At 41.6% G+C, this 21,264-nt stretch overlaps 2 protein-coding genes and 1 long non-coding RNA gene across 8 annotated transcripts in view; 2 read left to right on the forward strand and 1 right to left on the reverse strand.

Annotated features, from left to right (window-relative positions):
* kiaa1328 (KIAA1328 ortholog) overlaps window positions 1-777 on the forward strand; it is a 388,527-nt gene extending 387,750 nt beyond the window's left edge. The window contains exons 11-12 of the mRNA XM_085973909.1: window positions 49-186; window positions 664-777. Coding sequence (XP_085830035.1) covers window positions 49-181 — 133 coding nt within the window. The 3' untranslated portion in view covers window positions 182-186; window positions 664-777. The remainder of the gene's footprint in view (window positions 1-48; window positions 187-663) is intronic.
* celf4 (CUGBP, Elav-like family member 4) overlaps window positions 182-21,264 on the reverse strand; it is a 635,318-nt gene continuing 614,235 nt past the window's right edge. For all 5 annotated transcript variants that reach the window (XM_085973941.1, XM_085973949.1, XM_085973954.1 and 2 more), the window contains one exon: window positions 182-671. The gene's annotated coding sequence lies outside the window, so the exon portion shown is untranslated. The remainder of the gene's footprint in view (window positions 672-21,264) is intronic.
* Window positions 16,685-21,264, forward strand: part of LOC147123508 (uncharacterized) — a 46,195-nt gene continuing 41,615 nt past the window's right edge. For both annotated transcript variants that reach the window (XR_015074642.1, XR_015074644.1), the window contains exon 1: window positions 16,685-21,151. This is a non-coding gene — a long non-coding RNA (uncharacterized LOC147123508). The remainder of the gene's footprint in view (window positions 21,152-21,264) is intronic.

The raw sequence follows: 21,264 nt of genomic DNA on the forward strand, positions 1-21,264 counted from the left end.
ATTTCCAAAATAGTCCTCACTCAGTAAGTTTTTTTTTGCTTCCCACAGATCACAGTTAAGCCAATCTCGAATGTTCAGTCCTCACGAAAGTTACAGAAAACCATATGAAAACTACTTACTTGAATTAATGATACCAAAGTGCCTCCCAAAGTATCAAAGAACTACAATCTTGCTTATTTAAAAGCAGTTAAGTATTATTATTATCATTATTATTACTTTTTTTTACAATTCAAGATAAACTCTTCAGACTGTTTTAGGAACAGTGAGAGAAGGAAAGAAATCCATAATTTACATACGACTACAAGTCTGCAATAAAAAGTTTGGTCCTTTGGTCCCTAAAATACCTAAGGAATGACATACTTATAGTGACTGTTACCATGTGGGACCATGGCAACTGTATCCATGATGACAACAGGCACTCCTTATCAACTTGTTGCTCTACCAGCTCCTAGTATCTTTTTTATATTTTCTCCTTTCAGGCGTTCAAAACTCATCCTTCAGCAGAAGTGATACATTTTGAAGAGACTTAACAGTCTAAACAATCAGAGCAGTCAAAGATAAAAGTCTGAAGAAGTCTTCAGCTTGATTGGCGTATGCTGATATGTCCAAAGGTTTATTTAACAGTACTTTTATTATTTTTTTTGTACATGCGGTCCTCTCCAGTTTCCGCCCTAAAAGATGAAAAAGACAAGGCAGATTAGAGATGGAGTGCGAATGCAGTAAAAGATTTACACCAATAGAGTTTTACCGTAAGTATAATCTAAAGAAACAGCATCCTGCTTTTTCTGCCTTTAATCTGAAAGTCTGGGGATGACATCTACTAAACATACTTTTTGTGACCCTTCAGCCTTTTCAAAATATTAAATGGTTTATATAATAGATATATATGTGTGTGTATTTTAAATTTATGATTTGAATATAAAAGAGCTATTTTTTTGTTGAGCAAAGTAAGTGCTCAGATAATTTCTGCATTGATAAAGCCCTTGTATTATGGGCCATAAGTATAAGATAGTCACTAATAAATCCAAAAGTTATTTCAGGAGAAACTTCTTTACTCAGAGAGTGGTTAGAATGTGGAACTTGCTACCACAAGGAGTAGTTGTGGCGACTAGCACAGATGCATTTTAGGGGAAGCCAGATAAACACATGAGGGAGAAAGGAATAGAAGGATATGTTGATGAGGTTAGATACAGAAGAGTGGGAGGAGGCTCCTGTGGAGCATAAACACCAGCATGGACCTGTTGGGCCGAATGGCCTGTTTCTGTGCTGTGAATACTATGTAACTATGTATTTAACTAAATTCAGCATTAGCACACAATATATATGACAGAAAAATGACATTGTGTGAGTCTTTCAGTGAGTATTAAATTAACCAGTCATGAATGTGCAGGATTGTAGTGGGTTACAACTAAGGGCAGGCAGCTCGACAGGACCACATGTGGAGTTCCTCAATCAGCTGCTGCTGTCAGTTCGACTGAAGTAGCAATCAACAAAGCAAATAGACTGCTGAAGTATGTTGTTAAATCAGTACAAGTTGGAGAATTATGTGTTGAAAATTTATGCGAGACCTCACCTTGAAAACTGTGTCCAGTTTGGTCATGGAGATGTAAGGGAGGAATTTAAGCCTGGAGATGATACAGACGAGAGCCACAAGGCTGATTCTGGTTTCAGAAGATTGAGTTATAAAGAAAGACTGAGGAATTTTGAACACTTCAGCCTTGAAAGGAGATGACTGAGAAGGGGCCTTATAGAGGTATATAAAACATACTAAAAACATATATATGACTTATAAAAGCTAAATCTGGAGCATTACTTCAGCATTAAGAGTAGGATAAGCTGGTAAAGCTTAAACCAGTGAAAGGCAAATTTAGGGAAAATCACTATGGCTGCTTGCACCCGCTTATAGATTGATGCCAAGGGAAGCTTTGGAACAGCTCTCCACTCACCCTTTGATCAGGGAGAGGAGGTGCTGCAGCCCCTATAGAGGCCCAAAGCAAAAGGTACAGTACATTGAAAAATAGAGGTAGGACGGGAGAGAAGGCTAGAAATCACAGAACACTTTGAGAAGGCTGTGGTATCTGAAAAGATATGCTTAAAAGAGTTGATTATTGACAGTTTTGGCATTCAGCCTGGGTTGACCACAAAAAGCAGGGATACTGTCTCTTTAAGAATCTGTATTACATCTTTTAAAAAGTGCAATGTTATATTAAACATTAGAGATAATATTAATCCAAAGAAGAATCTTACAGCAGTTCTGTCTACAGCTAGCAGGCAGATTCTGCTTACAGTTTTAAAACAATAGAAACTAGAACTGCAATGATCCACTTTAGTGGAAGTGACATGCGGAATATCAATCCATGCTGGCAGGTTCCCACACTGTTGGTTAGACAAAGAGCAAACCGTACACAGCAATCGAACAATTACAACAGCGAAAATAAAAAAACAATTTCAAAGGACCCTTTTTCAGTTGCACAAAAAAAGCACTTTTATTCTGAATGTTTTTACATACTACTGAAAATGAATCTGAAATTGCTGGAATTATTAGGCACGTATCGGCCGTTTTGATCTTGTTTGTGTAAGTTTGGGTTTACAACTGCTAGTGTCCAACTATTTTTTTTGTCCTACACACTTCAAATGAAAAAGGCCCCCTACTCCAAAAAATAAACAAATCACAATATTTTCAGTGCAAAGAAATCAACCACACATTTTATTATACAGTTAAACCTCATTTGTATTTTTTTTTTTTTAAAAGGATTGGGAATCAATGTTTTATGTGACATCTAAAGAAGCGAAGAAAGCTGACAGGACTAAAAGAAAATTTAAAAAAATAAATAAATTATTATTAAAAGAACCACCGCAAACACTAAACTAAAATGAGCACAGCAAGGATAGTGGCAGCACACAGTCAAAAGGCACATGTGATCATGACTGGCCAATCATTAACTGATACAACATCCAAGAAAAATGCTTTCACAGCACCTCCACGAAACTTGACGGCATGTCATGCAACCAATCGTTGAGCTTGTTACATGACGCCATCAGATCACACTTTAACTTCTAGTTGACAGAACTTACGCACTGGACCGTTTTCTCCATTTCATTGTTATGGATACTTTTCCTACAGCCTGAGACTGCGGGTTATGACTGTCTCTGCTTGGTTTGGTTTTTGATCGAATGACAAAAGAAGAAAAGAATTTTTGTTTTTTGGAGGGGGAAAAGTACCAAACACAGCATCAGTCAAAAGCAATACTTGCAATTGAAAAACAAGAAAACAAACTTAAGGAGATGGATGAAGCCTTGCAAAGGCATATAAAATTACAGACACATGGTTAACAGTAATGTAATGTATGCAGTGGATGCTAAAGAAACCATGATTAAGTGCATGACAGCAGACAGACATCGGTTACAGTGTAACATTTCAATTTTTCACCCATTATAACAGACTTGCATCTCAAATTCATAGAGTCCCGGCTAATGGGCTGTTCATCAAATGAGAAAGAAAATAATTGTTCATATATACTCATCAGAAAAATAACACTCGCAAATCAAAACAAAATTACAATGACACAGGAAAAAAGAACTTAAAGCAGAACATTTCCAATCCTTTGTCTGCTGCCTGAGCCAACTTCACTTCAATGAAAGAAATAGCAGTGGCTAGGAATTCTTCAATCCCGAGTTGGCTCCAGGAAGGACAAGAGTTGGAGTTGCCCTATCTCTTTTTAATCATCTCGGTAGATCTGGCTTCCTTATTAGTATTCTCTCACTGACCAGTTCAACCTCTGTATCGCATGTTAAAAGTGTTTTGTCTTAAAAGCCCGAATGATTACATAAAGAAAGAGAGAGTCATATTCTCACTTGGCCTGACTGCATTTGGAAAATATCATCAGCATATATATCGGCTCAGTATAAGTTTACAAATGAATGAATTAGTTGCTTTGTATCAACCTTTTAACCACAGGTGCCGATATTTTGGAGTTATTTGGTATCGCATCATAATTCTTCTCAGATACAAGGAGCAAAGGAGAATGTAAATGTATTCTTTTGAAAATACTTTTATGAATGCATTTCCCAATACAGTATGAAGAACTAAGCTTTATTAGTATTAAATAGAAATTGAAGATGCTATTCTAATGGCTCATTTGATAGCTGCATTGCCCAGTGTGGAACTGGGCCATACAGAACAGGAAGGCCCCTGGACTGGGTGGAGTTAGCTGCTCTTAGCCAGGGTAGAGGTAGGGATGCTGCAATCAGTTTAAGGACCCCTTATATATACACACACCTTGATACACCCCAACATCTTCGTTTCTCAAGAAATTGTTAAGTCTCTTAATGGTGTGTCGCATACCCACTTACCAATTATTATAAAGTGTGACAACCCTCTAAGAAAAGCAAAACTTTCTGTCTAGTACCTATCTTAATTATTTGAATACACATTTTAGTCACGTCTTATATGAATTCTACAAAGATCATCCGTGAAGAGCAGCTTAGTTACTAGCAGTGATTGCTCCCAGGGCAATCTACCAATGTGACGCTTTTCTTCACAGATCCAACAAAGGCCAAAATGATAAACGAGAACGTAAATTTAAATTACAAGCAATGCTTGAATAATTTAGAAGCAGAATTTTACCTTTATGCCAATACAAACATTTAATGGACTCATCAGAATATCCTTTTAAAGATATAAAATAGATAGAAGACACCCATTATAATCCCGCCTGGGAGCAGCCAGCCTGCTCCCAGCTCATTGACTTTGACACAAATTGGATGGCCAAGGCTACTCATTGAGAACTGGCCTGTTCTTCTGAGGGAACAATTGTAATACTATACTGGCACTTCCACATTCTTTTTATGGCTCCTCCCCAATCATTCCCATAATTTCCCCCGAGAGCTCACTCATGCCCACACAGTTTGCTACCATTAGGACTGCTTCATGTTTAGGAACTTAGGAACAGGAGTAGACCATTCAGCCCCTCGGGCATGTTCCACCATTCACTTAGATCATTGGTGATCTATACTTCAACTCCATTTACCTGCATTTGTTCCATAATCACTTAATACCCATACCGTACAAAAATCTGCCGTTCTCAGTCTTGAAATTTCAATTGACCCAGCATCCACAGCCATTTGAGAGAGAGTTCCAGAATTCCACTACCAGTTGTGTGAAAAAGTGCTTCCTGATTTCACTCTTGAATGGCCTAGCTCTAATTTTAAGATTATGCCCCCTTGTTCTGGATTCCCTCACCAAAGGGAATCATTTCTTTGTGTGCATTGTGTTTCTTTTGAAAGATGTTTTATTGTGCAGGTTCTAAATCAAGAGTGTCTATTTACGTAACATAGAAACATAGAAGATAGGAGCAGGAGTAGGCCATTCGGCCCCTCGAGCCTGCTCCGCCATTCAGTGCGATCATGGCTGATCATCCAAATTCAGTACCCAGTCCCTGCTTTCTCCCCATACCCCTTGATCCCTTTAGCCTTAAGAAATATATCCAACTCCTTCTTGAATATATTTAATGTATTGGCCTCTACTGCCTTCTGTGGTAGAGAATTCCACAGGTTCACCACTCTCTGGGTGAAGAAATTCCTTCTCATTTCTGTCCTAAATGGCCTACGCCTTATCCTTAGACTGTGACCCCTGGTTCTGGACTCCCCGACCATCGGGAACATCCTTCCTGCATCTAGTCTGTCCAGTCCTGTCAGAATTTTATAAGTTTCAATGAGATCTCCTCTCATTCTTCTAAACTCCAGCGAGTACAAGCCCAATCGACCCAATCTCTCCTCATACATCATTCCTGCCATCCCAGGTATTAGCCTGGTGAATCTTCGCTGAACTCCTTCCATGGCAAGAACATCCTTCCTCAGATAAGGCGACCAAAACTACACACAATACTCAAGGTGTGGTCTCACCAAGGCCCTGTATAACTGCAGCAAGACATCCTTGTTCCTGTACTCAAACCCTCTTGCTGCGAAGGCCAACATACCATTTGCCTTCTTAACCGCCTGCTGCACCTGCGTGCTTACCTTCAGCGACTGGTGCACAAGGTCTCGTTGCACTTCCCCTTCTCCCAATCTATTGCCATTCAGATAATAATCTGCCTTCCTGTTTTTGCCACCAAAGTGGATAACCTCACATTTATCCACGTTATATTGCATCTGCCATGCTTTTGCCCAATCACCCAACCTGTCCAAATCATCCTGGAGTTTCTCGGCATCCTCCTCACAGCACACACGCCCACCCAGCTTTGTGTCATCTGCAAATTTGGAGATATTACATCTAGTTCCCTTGTCTAGATCATTAATATATATTGTGAATAGCCGGGGTCCAAGGACCGATCCCTGCGGTACCCCACTAGTCACTGCCTGCCACTCGGAAAAAGAGACGTTTATTCCAACTCTTTGCTTTCTGTCTGCCAACCAGTTCTCTATCCAAGTCAATACCTTGCCCCAATCCCATGTGCCTTAACTTGACACGCTAATCTCTTATGCAGGACCTTATCGAAAGCCTTCTGAAAGTCCAAATACACCACATCCACTGGTTCTCCCTTATCTATTTTATCAGTTACATCCTCAAAAAATTCCAGTAGATTAGTCAAGCACGATTTACCTTTTGTAAATCCATGTTGACTTTGTCCGATCCTGTCACTGTTGTCCAAGTGCTCTGCTATTACATCTTTTAAAATGGACTCTAGCATTTTCCCCACTACCGATGTCAGGCTTACCGGTCTGTAATTCCCCATTTTCTCTCTACCACCTTTTTTGAATAGTGGGGTAACATTAGCTACCCGCCAATCCATGGGTACTGTTCTAGAGTCTATCGAGTTCTGGAAGATGAGCAGCAATGCATCTACTATTTTTAGGGCCACTTCCTTATGTACCCTAGGATGTAGATTATCAGGCCCTGGGGATTTATCGGCCTTCAATCCCATCAATTTCCCTAACACCATTTCCCTACAAATACTGATTTCTTTCAGTTCCTCCCTTTCATCAGACCCTATGTTCCCCGACATCTCTGGGAGGGTATTTGTGTCCTCCTTTGTGAAGACAGAACCAAAATACGTATTTAATTGGTCTGCCATTTCTTTGTTCCCCGTTATAAATTCCCCTGATTCTGGCTGCAAGGGACCTATGCTTGACTTCACCAATCTTTTTCTCTTCACATATCTATAAAAGCTTTTACAGTCAGTTTTTATGTTCCCTGAAAGCTTACTCTCATATTCTATTTTCCCTTTCTTAATTAATCCCTTTGTCCTCCTTTGTTAAAGTAGTTAAAGTACCACTTCTATACCCAACTCTTTTTTTATTAGCTTGCAACTTAAATAGACAGGATGTAGTTTTGATGCAGTTGCACATAATAGAGTTATTAGCAAAATTGAAGCCCATGAGATTAAAGGGACAGTGGCAGCGTGGGTACAAAATTGGCTAAGGGACAGAAAGCAGAGAGTAGTGGTGAATGGTTGTTTTTCAGACTGGAGGGAAGTATACAGTGGTGTTCCCCAGGGGTTGGTGTTAGGACCACTGCTCTTTTTGATATATATTAATGACCTGGACTTACATATACAGGGCATAATTTCAAAGTTTGCAGATGACACGAAACTCGTAAATGTAGTAAGCATTGAGGAGGGTAGTAACAGATATCAGGAGCACACAGACAGACTGGTGCAGATGAAGTTTAATGCAGAGAATAGTGAAGTGATACATTTTGGTAGGAAGAATGGGGAGTGGCAACATGAACTAAATGGTACAATTTTAAATGGGGTGCAGGAACAGAGTGACCTGGGGGTGTATGTACACACATTTTTGAAGGTGGCAGGACAAGTTGAGAAGGCTGTTAAAAAGACATATGGGACCCTTGGCTTTATAAGCAGTGGCATAGAGTACAAAAGGAAGGAACTTATGCTGAACATTTATAAATCACTGGTTAGGCCCCAGCTGGAGTACAGTGTCCAATTCTGAGCACCACACTTTAGGAAGGATGTCAAGGCCTTAGAGAGGGTTCAGAGGAGATATACTAGAATGGTACCAGGGATGAGGGACTTCAGTTACGTTGAGAGACTGGAGAATCTGGGGTTGTTCTCTTTAGAGCAGACAAGGTAAAGGGGAGATTTAATAGAGGTGTTCAAAATCATGAGGTGGGGTGCCCAAAAACTGAACAAAATGCTCCAAGTAGTTTCTGACCAAGACTGTACAAATGAAGCATCACCTCCTAACATTTGTATTCCTGCTCCCTTGAGATAAAAGCAAACATTTGATTCACCATATTGATTGCTTTTTTGTACCAGTGCACTAGTTTTAGTGATCAGTGCAAATGGACTCCCAAATCTCTTTGCTCCTGTAATTCCCAATATCAAGCTGTTACAGCTGAGGACAAAGGAAAATCATCATAACTAAGGTTCAGAGTTTTGAGTGTCTGGAAGCACTGTGACTGGAAATGGCATCCTTTAGTCTAATTAGACTACTTTGTGCCTTTACAAGTAACTGTACTGTTCACTTTTTAAATAAAAATTTAGTTGGGCCTTGTACTTTTGAAACAACTTTAATTTTATTTGAACTTTATATAGCAAAAGTCTTGCCCCAACCTCACGGCATTGTTGATTTAGGAAAGAATGATGCAAATGGGCAGTAAGCCTAATGTATCTGGCCACGCACTGTGTACTGCCAGCAAACTGGGGTTAGGGTGCAGGGGAGCAGGAATATGAAGCTGTGGTTCACTAACTGGTACAATGGAAGACCTGGTAGGGAGACTGGAAGAGTAGCTTTGACCTTTATGCTTAAAAAAAAATTGATATAAAAAACCAAAATGATTATATGTATATTAACATAAAAGGTACACTCATGGTACAGAGTATTGTGTGCCAGCAGTAGTCAGGTGCGTGCCCCTGTGAATTTTCATCCATGATTTTTACTAGATGGAAAAATGTGGAGAATGCACGCCCAAAATCCTGATACGTGTTCCTAGCACATAGGACTTTGTGCCAAAAAGCACTGAAGACAAAAAGCACCCCAAAATATGATATATAAAAACTAAAATAAAACTGAAATAGGACTAGTTTAGAGGGAAAGGGCATAAAATGGCAATGGGGTAATTTTCCAGCTTTATACTTCAGGCAAGGCTTCTGACAGCAGGAAATTTTCCCTTTTTTATTTATAATAGAAGAATGTCTATATTTTGAAAGGGATTATTTTTGATGCAGACATGCCTTGAGTATGGGGTGTACATGTGGCTGAAAATCTCACATTTGGAATTTTACAATTCTTGACCAGGCCCTCGGCCACTGGATAGTTCTTTTGTTGTCACCTCCCGATATGTATCCTCTCTCCAAATGCGTCCTTTCTTAATTGCTCCCTCACTCTGTCAGTGCTGTTGCTATTCTAAATAGTGGATAGCTTAAATGGTTTACTTTCCCACACCCATTCCCAAAATCCTAGTTTTGCTTAGTGAGCGGGTTAATGGACACTAGTTGGTCTGAATCTCCATTCATGCTGTGCGACTGCTACCATTCCAGACCCCTCCGCTCACAGAAATAATCATTTACAGTTTACTACCTGTGAGCCATCAAGTCTATTATGCCATCCCACTGAACAAAAAAAACTCTTTCAAACCTCCATGTTTTAGAATTCCTCATTCCTGGCGTCAACAGAAATGAGCACAGCAGGGATAGATCTTTCTTCATGTTTTAAAATGAACACCACAGTCATTGACTTGACATTTTAAATATAAAGCTTTTAAAAGCCCTTTGAGGCCTGCAGTACCGTGTCAGCATCAAATCAAAAATGAAAGATTGATATCTTCCAGTTAATTCTCAGCATACTGTGATTTAAGAAATGTACCTTGCTTGTGTACATGTCTCTATTTCCACTTTTACGGTATTAATCTTTAGAAATGTACAGAAAATTATTTATTCAGAAAGTCGAGTATCTTATAAGCCGAGAACGTTTAAAAGAAAAAGCAATAATCCTGAGGATTGGGAGCAGTTTAGGATTCAACAAAGGAGGACAAAGGGATTAATTAAGAAGGGGAAAATAGAATATGAGAGTAAGCTTGCAGGGAACATAAAAACTGACTGTAAAAGCATTTATAGATATGTGAAGAGAAAAAGATTGGTGAAGTCAAGCGTAGGTCCCTTGCAGTCAAAATCAGGGGAATTTATAATGGGGAACAAAGAAATGGCAGACCAACTAAATACATATTTTGGTTCTGTCTTCACAAAGGAGGACACAAATAACCTCCCAGAGATGCTGGGGAACATAGGGTCTAATGAGAGGGTGGAACTGAAAGAAATCAGTATTTGTAGGGAAATGGTGTTAGGAAAATTGATGGGTCTGAAGGCCGATAAATCCCCAGGGCCTGATAATCTACATCCTAGGGTACTTAAGGAAGTGGCCCTAGAAATAGTAGATGCATTGCTGGTCATCTTCCAGAACTCGATAGACTCTGGAACAGTACCCATGAATTGGAGGGTAGCTAATGTTACCCCACTATTCAAAAAAGGTGGTAGAGAAAAAGCCTGACATCGGTAGTGGGGAAAATGCTAGAGTCCATTATAAAAGATGTAATAGCAGAGCACTTGGAAAGCAGTGACGGGATCAGACAAAGTCAACATGGATTTACAAAAGGTAAATCGTGCTTGACTAACCTACTGGAATTTTTTGAGGATGTAACTGGTAAAATAGATAAGGGAGAACCAGTGGATGTGGTGTATTTGGACTTTCAGAAGGCTTTCGATAAGGTCCCGCATAAGAGATTAGCGTGCAAAATTAAGGCACATGGGATTGTAGGCAAGGTATTGACTTGGATAGAGAACTGGTTGGCGGATAGAAAGCAAAGAGTTGGAATAAACGGGTCTTATTCCGAGTGGCAGGCAGTGACTAGTGGGGTACTGCAAGGATCGGTCCTAGGACCCCAGCTGTTCACAATATATAGTAATGATCTGGACGAGGGAATTGGATGTAATATCTCCAGATTTGCAGACGACACAAAGCTGGGTGGGAGAGTATGCTGTGAGGAGGATGTCGTGAAATTCCAGTACGATTTGGACAGGTTGGGTGATTGGGCAGAAATATAGCAAATGCACTATAATGTGGATAAATGTGAGGTTATCCACTTTGGTGGCAAAAACAGGAAGGCAGACTATTATTTGTATGGCAATAGATTGGGAGAAGGGGAAGTGCAAAGAGACCTGGGTGTTCTTGTGCACCAGTCGCTGAAGGTAAGCATGCAGGTGCAGCAGGCGGTTAAGAAGGCAAATGGTATGTTGGCCTTCGTAGCAAGAGGGTTCCAGTACAGGAACAAGGATGTCTTGCTACAGTTGTACAGGGCCTTGGTGAGACCGCACCTTGAGTATTGTGTGCAGTTTTGGTCGCCTTATCTGAGGAAGGACGTTCTTGCCATGGAGGGAGTGCAGCGAAGATTCACCAGGCTGATACCTGGGATGGCAGGAATGACGTATGAGGAGAGATTGTGTCGATTGGGCTCATACTCACTGGAGTTTAGAAGATTGAGAGGGGATCTCATCGAAACCTATAAAATTCTGTCAGGCCTGGACAGACTAGATGCAGGAAGGATGTTTCCAATGGCCGGGGAGTCCAGAACCAGGGGTCATAGTCTAAGGATAAGGGGTAAGCCATTTAGGACTGAAATGAGGAGGAATTTCTTCACCCAGAGAGTGGTGAACCTGTGGAATTCTCTGCCACAGAGGGTGGTGGAGGCCAGTTCATTAAATATATTCAAGAAGGAGTTGGATATATTTCTTAAGGCTAAGGGGATCAAGGGATATGGGGAGAAGGCAGGGACAGGGTACTGAATTTGGATGATCAGCCATGATCTCATTGAATGGCGGAGCAGGCTCGAGGGGCCGAATGGCCTACTCCTGCTCCTATCTTCTATGTTTCTATGTTAACAGTATTGTAAATCATTGCAGTGGTATTCCTCAAAATGATAAAACAGCTACTTCTGTGTTGCTGTCCTGCTGTGTTCAAGTGCCTGTTGCCTAGGGTTTCGACTACAGGTTGAAAATATTTGTAAGCAGCTGCCAATCATGGGAAGTTATTGAACACACTGGCCATAGTAGAAGCTAGGGGTGATTTGAGAAACTACTGATGGCACTATGTTTGTGAGGCTCTAGATTGTGACGTCAATCTGCTAACAAAAATCAGCCTAATTAGAAATGAAGGTCGATTTTGATTCTTGTGCCGGCTGGTTGCCAGTTCTGGCCAGGAAGAGGCAGCTGCGATTTGCAGGCCCCGGCCTCATTTCCAGCGAGCCAAACAGGCGTCCTGATTCAGCTTGCCAGATGCAGGCTGGCTAATATTGGGCCTGCTTCTCCTGGCCCCACAAAAGTAATTGAAAGCTTACCTTTGCTGGGCATCTTTGGCTCCACCGCCTGTGCAACTGATCGGCGAGCGCATGGCGCAAGTTCCCATCAGTTCTCTCCTAATCAGGGCTCCTGCGTATGTCATAGGACCCTCATTTGCATATTTAAAGGAGCCTACTGCCTGAAACAGACAGGCACTTCAGCTGTCCAGCAGTAAGCCCCTGTCAAAATGCCAGTGGGCCAATCATGGTCGTTGATGGGGTGGTAAGTCCACTGACCTCATTTTGAGGCTGTTACTACCCCATTAACACCAATTTCAGTAAGTGAAAATCGACCCCAAATTGCGAAGCAAATCTAGTATAAAATCTATATAAACATTGGGTGGCACAATGGCCCCGATACTAATTGCGAGGCGGGAAGGAAGCTTGAAGGAGAGACTACTGCAATGTGTCAGACTTTGGCCTTTGTGATCTGGGTTTGAATAATGAGGAGTTTCCTCAGTCTCTAAGTTGTAAATTCTATATTAAATGAGTTTAGAAATTGCCCATAATACCAAACAGCGCTAAATTGATAAACCTATTCAAATAAATTATAAAATGGCTGGTGTGGGAAGTGGGAAATGTCACACCCAGAAATATAAACGTTATGTTGAATTTTTTTCCGGTGCTGGCAGTATCTCAGCATTCTTTGAATCAATAACAACTTAAAATGGCTGTAACAATTTGAATAAACTGCATAAATGTATAACATGATTTATAATACATTACTGATATGCTAATCAATGAACACTTATTATCGGCAAAACTCCGCACTACCCAGCCCTTCTAACCCTCTAGTCCCACCACCGCACAAAGCTCTTCTATTTAAATTCCTTTCTCCTGCTGTGTCTTTCTCTGAGATAATATGCTAAAAATAATTAGAGAAACAAGAATGACCACCTAGGGTATTGACAAGCCTCTCATTTTTAAGGGTTGCAGACAGTTATTATCCATTATGCTGTAGTACAATGACTGAGACAGAGTAAAATTGGTTCTCAACGTGGGTACTTCAAAAACAGGCACAGCACTCTGGGGGACTCTTACTGGAAACTCATGCGAGTTCAGGAAAACAAGTTCCTTTCAAACAGATAACCCGTCATGACTGACCTCAAAAATAGAATCGGCGCCAAAATTCACCTTCACTAGTTTCTGTAGACACTGAAGTCAAAAAAAGAAAGCCTGTCATTTTAGAAATGTGTCCGATGAACAGCAAGCTACTAGAGCTGGGAATTGTCATTTCTCCAGGATAAGAGAAAAGAATATGTAGATTGCAATATAGATTTAAGAACTGCATTGAGAAGTTTTAAAAATAAAGCTGGCGGGCTCCCCTGATGTCTCAGTTGGGCAATATACTGCCCAGTGTGGAATAGCGCTGTACAGACTGGGAAGGGCCCCAGGTTGAAATCTCATTTGTTTCCGAGTTACTGATTTCAACCAGGACAGCTGTCAGGATGCTACAATTGTTTCCAGTGTCTGCTCCTCATTGCTATCCAGGAACTTATCCTGGAAAGTGTGTTTGCATCAATATTGGGTGAAGACACTATTGGGCTTGAGAAGGATGGCCCCAATTCTAAGACCAAACACTCACTGTCCAGAAACAATGCATGAAGATTGACCCCTGGAGGTGAGGTACCAGTGAGTAGCTGCAACTCATGTAGCTGCAACTCATGGAGCCGCACCCAGCAGGAAGTGAGGAGAGGGAGAAATTTGAAAATAAGTGTGAGTTGCTGAGCACCAGGGTTAATACTAGTACCAATACAACCATCACCAGAGTCTGCCAGTCATTTCATCTGTCTTTGTGTTATTTCAACTCTCTTGCACTGTCAACCTCAGTAACCCATTATCTCAAGTCAGTGCCTAATGATGTCATCAACATTTACTGCTTAAACAACATCAATTAAAATAATTAAAAAGGAAGGACATTAAAATTAAAGTTAATCATAAGGGTACATTCAATGATCCTAGTGGGGAGCTTTAGTCAAAGGCGGCGCAGGGCAGTGAACCGGTGCTGCAGTGTTTTTGGTTCCATCTCCAACCTGGGCTCCCATTAAGTAGGAATTTACCCTATAACTCTTTGCTACTTTATTATTCTCTATTTCATGATAATTATGTTGCTCATCAGTAATACCTTAACCGAACAGATATCCTATATTCATAACAAAAGATTTAAGTATTACAATAAAATCAGAAAGTGCTGGACAGCAGCAGCAAGTCACGCAGATCTGGATGAGAAAGACAGGCTATGTTTCAGATGGGTCCTTTCAGCAGAGCAGTTCCGATGAAGGATACCATCTAAAATGCTGATTGATCTGCAGTGCTTCCAGCACTTGCTGTTTTTATTTCAGATTTCCAGCTGTCACAGTTTTTCTTTTTATGTAATACCCCACTAGGATTTATTTTTGTTCAGTTTGGACAAAAGTAAGTTAATAAATAACAGCTTTCTGGTTTCTTCACATTTCCAATAAAATGCCGTGGAATAGAACTGCAATACGACAAACAATTCGTCAAGCTGTATTTTGAGGAGACGTGCAAGTGCAAATTGTCAAGGAAATTGAGCACTTAAAGTTAATACTTTCACCAGCCTAAACCTTTGTGTAGATTCATACCAAGTGTTAGGAGGATGGCATCAACCTGTATACAGGTCTGCACCGTTATCATTCATTCATGGACAATTTCACACCTGTCTGGCACTTTGTGAAAGCACATGCGAAACATATTTAATTCAGAAAAGACTTTAATCAAATTGGGCTTTAAAAAAAATGTTCAAACAATAAATAAAGACCTTCAAAGACAACAGGTTCACAAAAACTTTTTTCCATTTTGTTGGTTTCTTATGTTTTCCCCTGTAACCCAAGCTACTCACTTTCTTGAATCCTATTCAATCAGAGAAGACAGGATTGTCTGTTTCTTGCTTATTCATAAGCTTGAAGTAATAATTAAATAAATCAGGAAAGGGTGTATTTCAAATGGGGTGATCTGAATGATCCAGAAGAGATCAGCATCTCTCACCCCACCAGAAAGAGCACCTTGTTTCCACATAGTAGCCTGGCTGGAAAATAATGAACAAAGCTGATTGAGGTAAGCAATTACAGTGACAGGCAGGCCTGAGAACTGATCCCATCATCTTCTTGCAAGCCTAGGTCACGTATATAAAATCCATTTTTGAATGTCTTTTATTTGCAATCATTTTGCAACCCCTTTGCAACCTCCTGGACCACACACCCTGGGCTATAGCTTAGTGGATGGTGGGCAAATGTAATAATCTCTGTGAACTCTGCCTTTGTGAATGTGCTGGCCATTCTGATTCTTCTCTGGGGATGGAATCCCTGCTAATTTTCTGTCTCTTCCTTCTGCCTCAGTCCATATGTTGTCAAAACCCTCACCCATGCCTTCGTCACCTCCAGACTTGACTGGCCACCCTCCATGAACTTCAACTTAAACTCTGCTGCCTACATCCTAACCTGCATCAAGTCCCGCACACCCATCATTCATGTGCTCGCTGAACTACATTGGCTCCCGGTCCACCAATGCCTCCAATTTAAAATTCTGAATCTTTTGTTCAAATCCCATCATGACCTCGCCCTTCCCTATCTCTGTAACCTCCTCCAGCCCTACAACCATCAGAGAACTCTGCATTCCTCCAACTCTGGCCTTGCCATCCTCCACTCCCTTTGCCACACCATTGGTGGCCGTGCCTTCATCCGTCTGGAATTCCCTCCCTAAACCACCGCTTCTCTCGCTTTAAGACCCTCCATACAACCTACCTCTTTGATCAAACTTTTAGTCACCCCTCCTAATATTACCTTCTTTGGCTCAGCGTCTATTTTTGTCTGATTACATTACTGGGAAGTGCCTTGGGATGTTTTTCCTCATTAAAGGTGCTATATAAATCCAAGTTGTTGTTGCATGGCATCTTGTCTCTTACTTCTTTCAATGGAAAATGTAAGTCAAGGGCCAAGGTCCATGATGCAGGATACCACCAAGGTTGAAAAGAATGAGAGAGGAGATATGTGAAAAAGTAATGATTAGATGAAGCCAAGCTTGGCTTTAAGTGCCTGCAGATGTAAATGGAAGGGGACACTGAGGGAGGTAAGGAGTTTCACAGTTTGATGCAAATTGATCTGGAGTGAGTCGGGCAAAGTGGAACCTAAAGAGTGCAAATATGCACCAACACTGATTAAAATAGGAACAAGAGTCTTCCATTCATTTTTAAACTTCTCGTTAATTGTTTTGTTTTGAATAAAGGCAATAAAAATAGTAAAAGGCTAAGAAAAAGTGAAGAGATTAACAAAAATAATTGATTTTCTATAACATTTCTCACACTCAGGAAGACATCTCAAAGTGCTTTACACCCAGGAGGAGAAACAGAAGATGCCAAACATGAAGTATGGAGAGGGTGAGGTGACGGGTCAAAGGCCCAGCTGAAAAGAAAGGATCTGAAGTAGTTATTGAAATCAGAGAGAAGGTGGCTAAGTGGAATGACATGCAGAGGACTGGAGCACATTGGCTGAATGAGAGCCCAGCAGTGGTGCAGCAGAGCAGCTCGGGGACAAGAAGGAACCCAGCGTTAGAGGAGTTGAGGGTGTGCATGGGCATGTAAGGTCGGGGGAGATCTCGAAAGTAGGATAGGCAAGGGCATTGAGCATGGCGCAAGGAGGCTGTGGAGCTTAGAAAGGAAAGGAGTGATGGGAGCGTGGGACATTTTGTGGGTGAGAATGAGTTGCAGGCGAGGAGGCTGGATAGGAAAGCATTAGAGAAGTGATGCAAATATGGACGAGGGGGCTGCTGCAGTGGCAAGAGGTGGGGGCATAGGTGGATAATGTTGTTCAGTTGGAAGAAAGCAGTCTTGATAACAGAGGATGTGGGAGAGGAAGCTCAGCTCGGGATCGAGCAGTACGCTGAGCTACTAAAAGAAGCTTGCACTGAATGTTGTAACCAATTGTTCTGTAAATAGATGATTACGATTTGGGCTCAATCAATCACAATTTTTCCTAATCATTAGAAACCCTCGTCTGTTCATTCCTTTCCTGGCTCGCTGTGCTGCTGACTTGCTATATTACAGTTTGCTTCAACTTAATGAATGCCATTTGTAAAACTCACATCCAACTCCGGTTCTTCTGTACCTCTGACAGATGTGCTCTTTAATACGACTCGTTCAGTAAAATTACATTATTCTGATGGAAATGGATCTCGCATGTAATCAAGCACAAACAGATTTAGCAATGGAGCTCTGAACATGACAACCCATGTTATCTAGCAATTTAACAAAATAATTTAATGCTTGCATCTAAATCAGGGTATTGCGAGTTTATCGGATTTCGTTATTCAGTTCTGAATGAAGAATTCAATGCTCATGTCAGCACTGTTTGTCCAAAAGAGAACACATTTATTTGGCATTATTCCAAGTTTGCATTGTGGGTGTAATAATTCTGATTGAAAATTCACGGTACCCATGAACAAGAATTACTTCTCCCACCCCCGCCACCACGGGGAAGTTCCAAAGTTATGGGGGGAAAAAATTCATTACCGACTTGTGAAATGATGTGTACAGTATACTTTCAATGTCTTAATGATCTACATTTTGTAAAGCTTTATGCATTACCTAATTAAAAAATAAGATCAGCACAAATTCAAATCGAACAGTTTGGTAAACATGATCTGTGGTAATTACTATTAGCTCTCAGTGGCTCTCCTTGATTTTATCCCTAAAGTAACTGAATATTACTGCTTTCGTCTTCGCAGATGTTCAGTAAAGAGATCGTTGTAGCCAAAATGTAAACACATTCATTCACAGTTATCATCTTATACTGTGGTATTATCTTTACCACAAGGGTCTTTATGCAGTAGAAAAAGAGGGATGTTTTGGAACAGTGCAGCATACACATGGCTGCTCAGTTTAATCCTATATGGTATCTGTTGTATTTATTATACCTGAGCTGATAAACATCTAGCCTTTCCTAACCCTTTTACTATTTGCTATTACAAATAGCAAAATATGCTATTTGACTGACTCCTTTAGTGAAATATCTGAATGGTCAACTGATTAACAGACAACAACCATCTCCGCCATTTTAGTTTGCTGTCCTCCATCACCAGGTTATCTGTCTTCTTTACTCATTAATGGAAGGAACATGTTTGGCTCCTGCTGTAGTGGATCAGAATGATGCCTACTTCTCCTCAAAGTGTACAATTTTCAGGCAGGCTCTTTTGTGCTTCCTGGCATTGGCATGTACAGCTGGTGCTCTGACATCTCTGAACACTTGAATGCTAGGAATCACATTTGGGTAATGTTGCTTCAGTATTATCGAATTGTCAAAGTGTTCAATTCAGACATAAATCTGTTGTGGCACAAATCAATTGCTATGCTGTTCTCTTTACGCTGACCGGACAAAATAGTTCGCAGGCCCAATATCCAAAGAAGATCCTTACTCAAAATGTTTTGGCTTTCTGTCAAGCTTGAGAAACATTTTGGGCAATATTTTGTTATGTACTCAACCAATGTCAACTAGATTCACTGACCTCTAGCATTCACATATGAAGGCCACGATTTTGCTAGCCTCGGCAGGTCCGTGGCAGGCGACATCAGTGGCGGATCCCGACCCCGCTGCTGTCTCCATCCCGGCCTCTGAAATGAATTTCCCCTGATTGGGCTTGTTAAGCCTGCCCAGCTCGTTTCCTGGCCAATTAGAGGAAGTGGGTCTGGTGACGTTTTTTGATGACGCATCATCAGCTGGTTTCCTTAAAGGGACCATGGTCAAATTTATTTTGACATTTGTGCTGTCAGTGTTCTACAGCATTGAGGTGCCGACAATGACTGCACAGAGGTGCAGGGCTGCACCCAGGCTCTCCCATGACTCCCTCCATAAGCATATGGAGGGAGTCACAGCACACTGGGAGGTCCTCTTCCCTTTCCCATGGGCGGAAGAGACCTCCCTAGGAGATCAACGCAGCCTGGTTGCACATTGCAGAGGAGGACACAAGCAGGGATGTGGTCAGGAGAACCAGGCTGCAATGCCGCAAACATTTCAATGATCTCAGTAGATCAAAAAAGGTTAGTACAAAGCCACACTGCACCTCATCCTGCTGTGCCTCTCATCATATCCCCATCACCCTGCCTTCCCTATCCTACTCCTGCATATCCTTACTCACATCAACTTACCTTGGACCTCCACCCATCCCTCTCTATCTACATTATCACATCCCCATCTCACTAGCCACCCCTCACACTCACCCTCATCCTAGTGCAATCATACCAACTAACAACACACAAGAGTAGGCACTTGGGTGTTTTATGCAATGTTCATGTGAAGTTTCTGTTAATGTGCTGTCAAACATTGAAACCTTTATTTTCAACACTTTGCATGCTTGGACAGATTTGTGTGCAACTTTGGAAGTGGCTAAGTGAGTTGCAGTGAATGGTGAGACATAACGGTACCCCCCGCAATGGTGATGAGTGTGAAAGGAATGGCTTGGGCATTGTAGGGATGCTTTATGGTGTTGGTGTGGGGTGGTGCCAACCAGGCGCACATGTGGCAGCCAGGGTGTGCAGCATCAAGTGAAGTAAATATGGCCATGGTGAGACCATCCCTAGCCTCCTGGGCAGCAATGTGGTTGGGTGCTGATGCCATGTGTCCTGTGCAGCATCAGGTGATTGCAGAGAAGGTTGGTGTTGTTGTTGGTGCTGCTGGTGTGCCTGGTGCTGCTGGTGTTGGGGCTGATCGTGGTGGGATTCTGAGATCCAAGGTGAGAGAGTATAAAGGGCACCAATGCTGATGGAATAGATGGCAGGTGAAGTAGAGATGACAGAAGTGATCTGTCAATGATGGGAGAGGTAATGAGGTCAGACTCGATGGAGACTTGTGTAAAGACTTGCAGCATCCTGAATCTGCAATGGAAATGCAGTTTGGAGAAGCTAGTGATTAAGGGAACATATCTCAATCAGCTGGGAGCTTTGACTTGACATTTGAAGCTGTCAATTCATCAGCTGATTCAATGGCTGCAGACCTCCCACCTCAGCTTCACAGACGAGGTCTAGGCACAGCAGGAAACCGGTGGGTGACCTGTCAAATCCAAAAAGCTGGGGAAAAAATTGATAAGTGGCTGTAAACAAGCCACTAATGATTTTAATTGCCTCCCCCACCGCTGCCTGTCAGGTCTGCTCAGCGTAGACAGACCCAACATCGGGAAAGTCCAGTGTGCGTTTTGACCGCGGGTTCCAGACCCGCTATCAATCATTTTAAATTTAACAGCTGACCCACCACCCGCCACCCATCCCGCCTGCTGAGTGCTGGCAAAATTCCGGCCGAAATGTTTCTCATTAATGCAATATCTTCCATTAATATATTGGACACCCCGTTTATGCATCAGACTTCTGGTGAAGTTATGGTGGTGGAGTGGGAACAGCGTCAAATAAATTCCCGGCCAATGTGTTCAAAATCCACAAGTGCACCAAAGTGATATTTCCATTTTAAGCTGCAGACATCTCTGAGCGACATTGCCAATCTAGTGCCAATTAGTATCAAATTCGAGGCAGTTGTGTATTGTGGGCCCACATCCACTATTAAGAACTGGGTGGAGAATTCACTAAATCATTTCATGTAGGACTCTTGCAGCCAACAGGGAGACCGTCATCTCATCCTTCTGGGATGGATTCAACAAGATCCCAGAGGTGAAAGGACCATGTGATAACCCACTGCACTACTCAATCCCTGTGAATCTCTTTTAAGAAAGAGCATGAATATTGGGCTCCAAAGGTGAAAAGTCAGAGATTTAGAAGAGTGAGCGCTCAACCGTAAGGCTGGATAAGTGAGTTTTGCATGTCTTTGTGATTTCTAATGATGAGTTTGTCTCATGCTATTCCTAAGTCGACTCTAGTGGTCGTCACTGAAATAGATAAAACTGGCAGTCGTTATGCACCC

The sequence above is a fragment of the Somniosus microcephalus genome, chromosome 2, assembly GCF_052327205.1.
Source record: "Somniosus microcephalus isolate GS21.2 chromosome 2, FLI_Smic_1.0, whole genome shotgun sequence".
Taxonomy (NCBI): domain Eukaryota; kingdom Metazoa; phylum Chordata; class Chondrichthyes; order Squaliformes; family Somniosidae; genus Somniosus; species Somniosus microcephalus.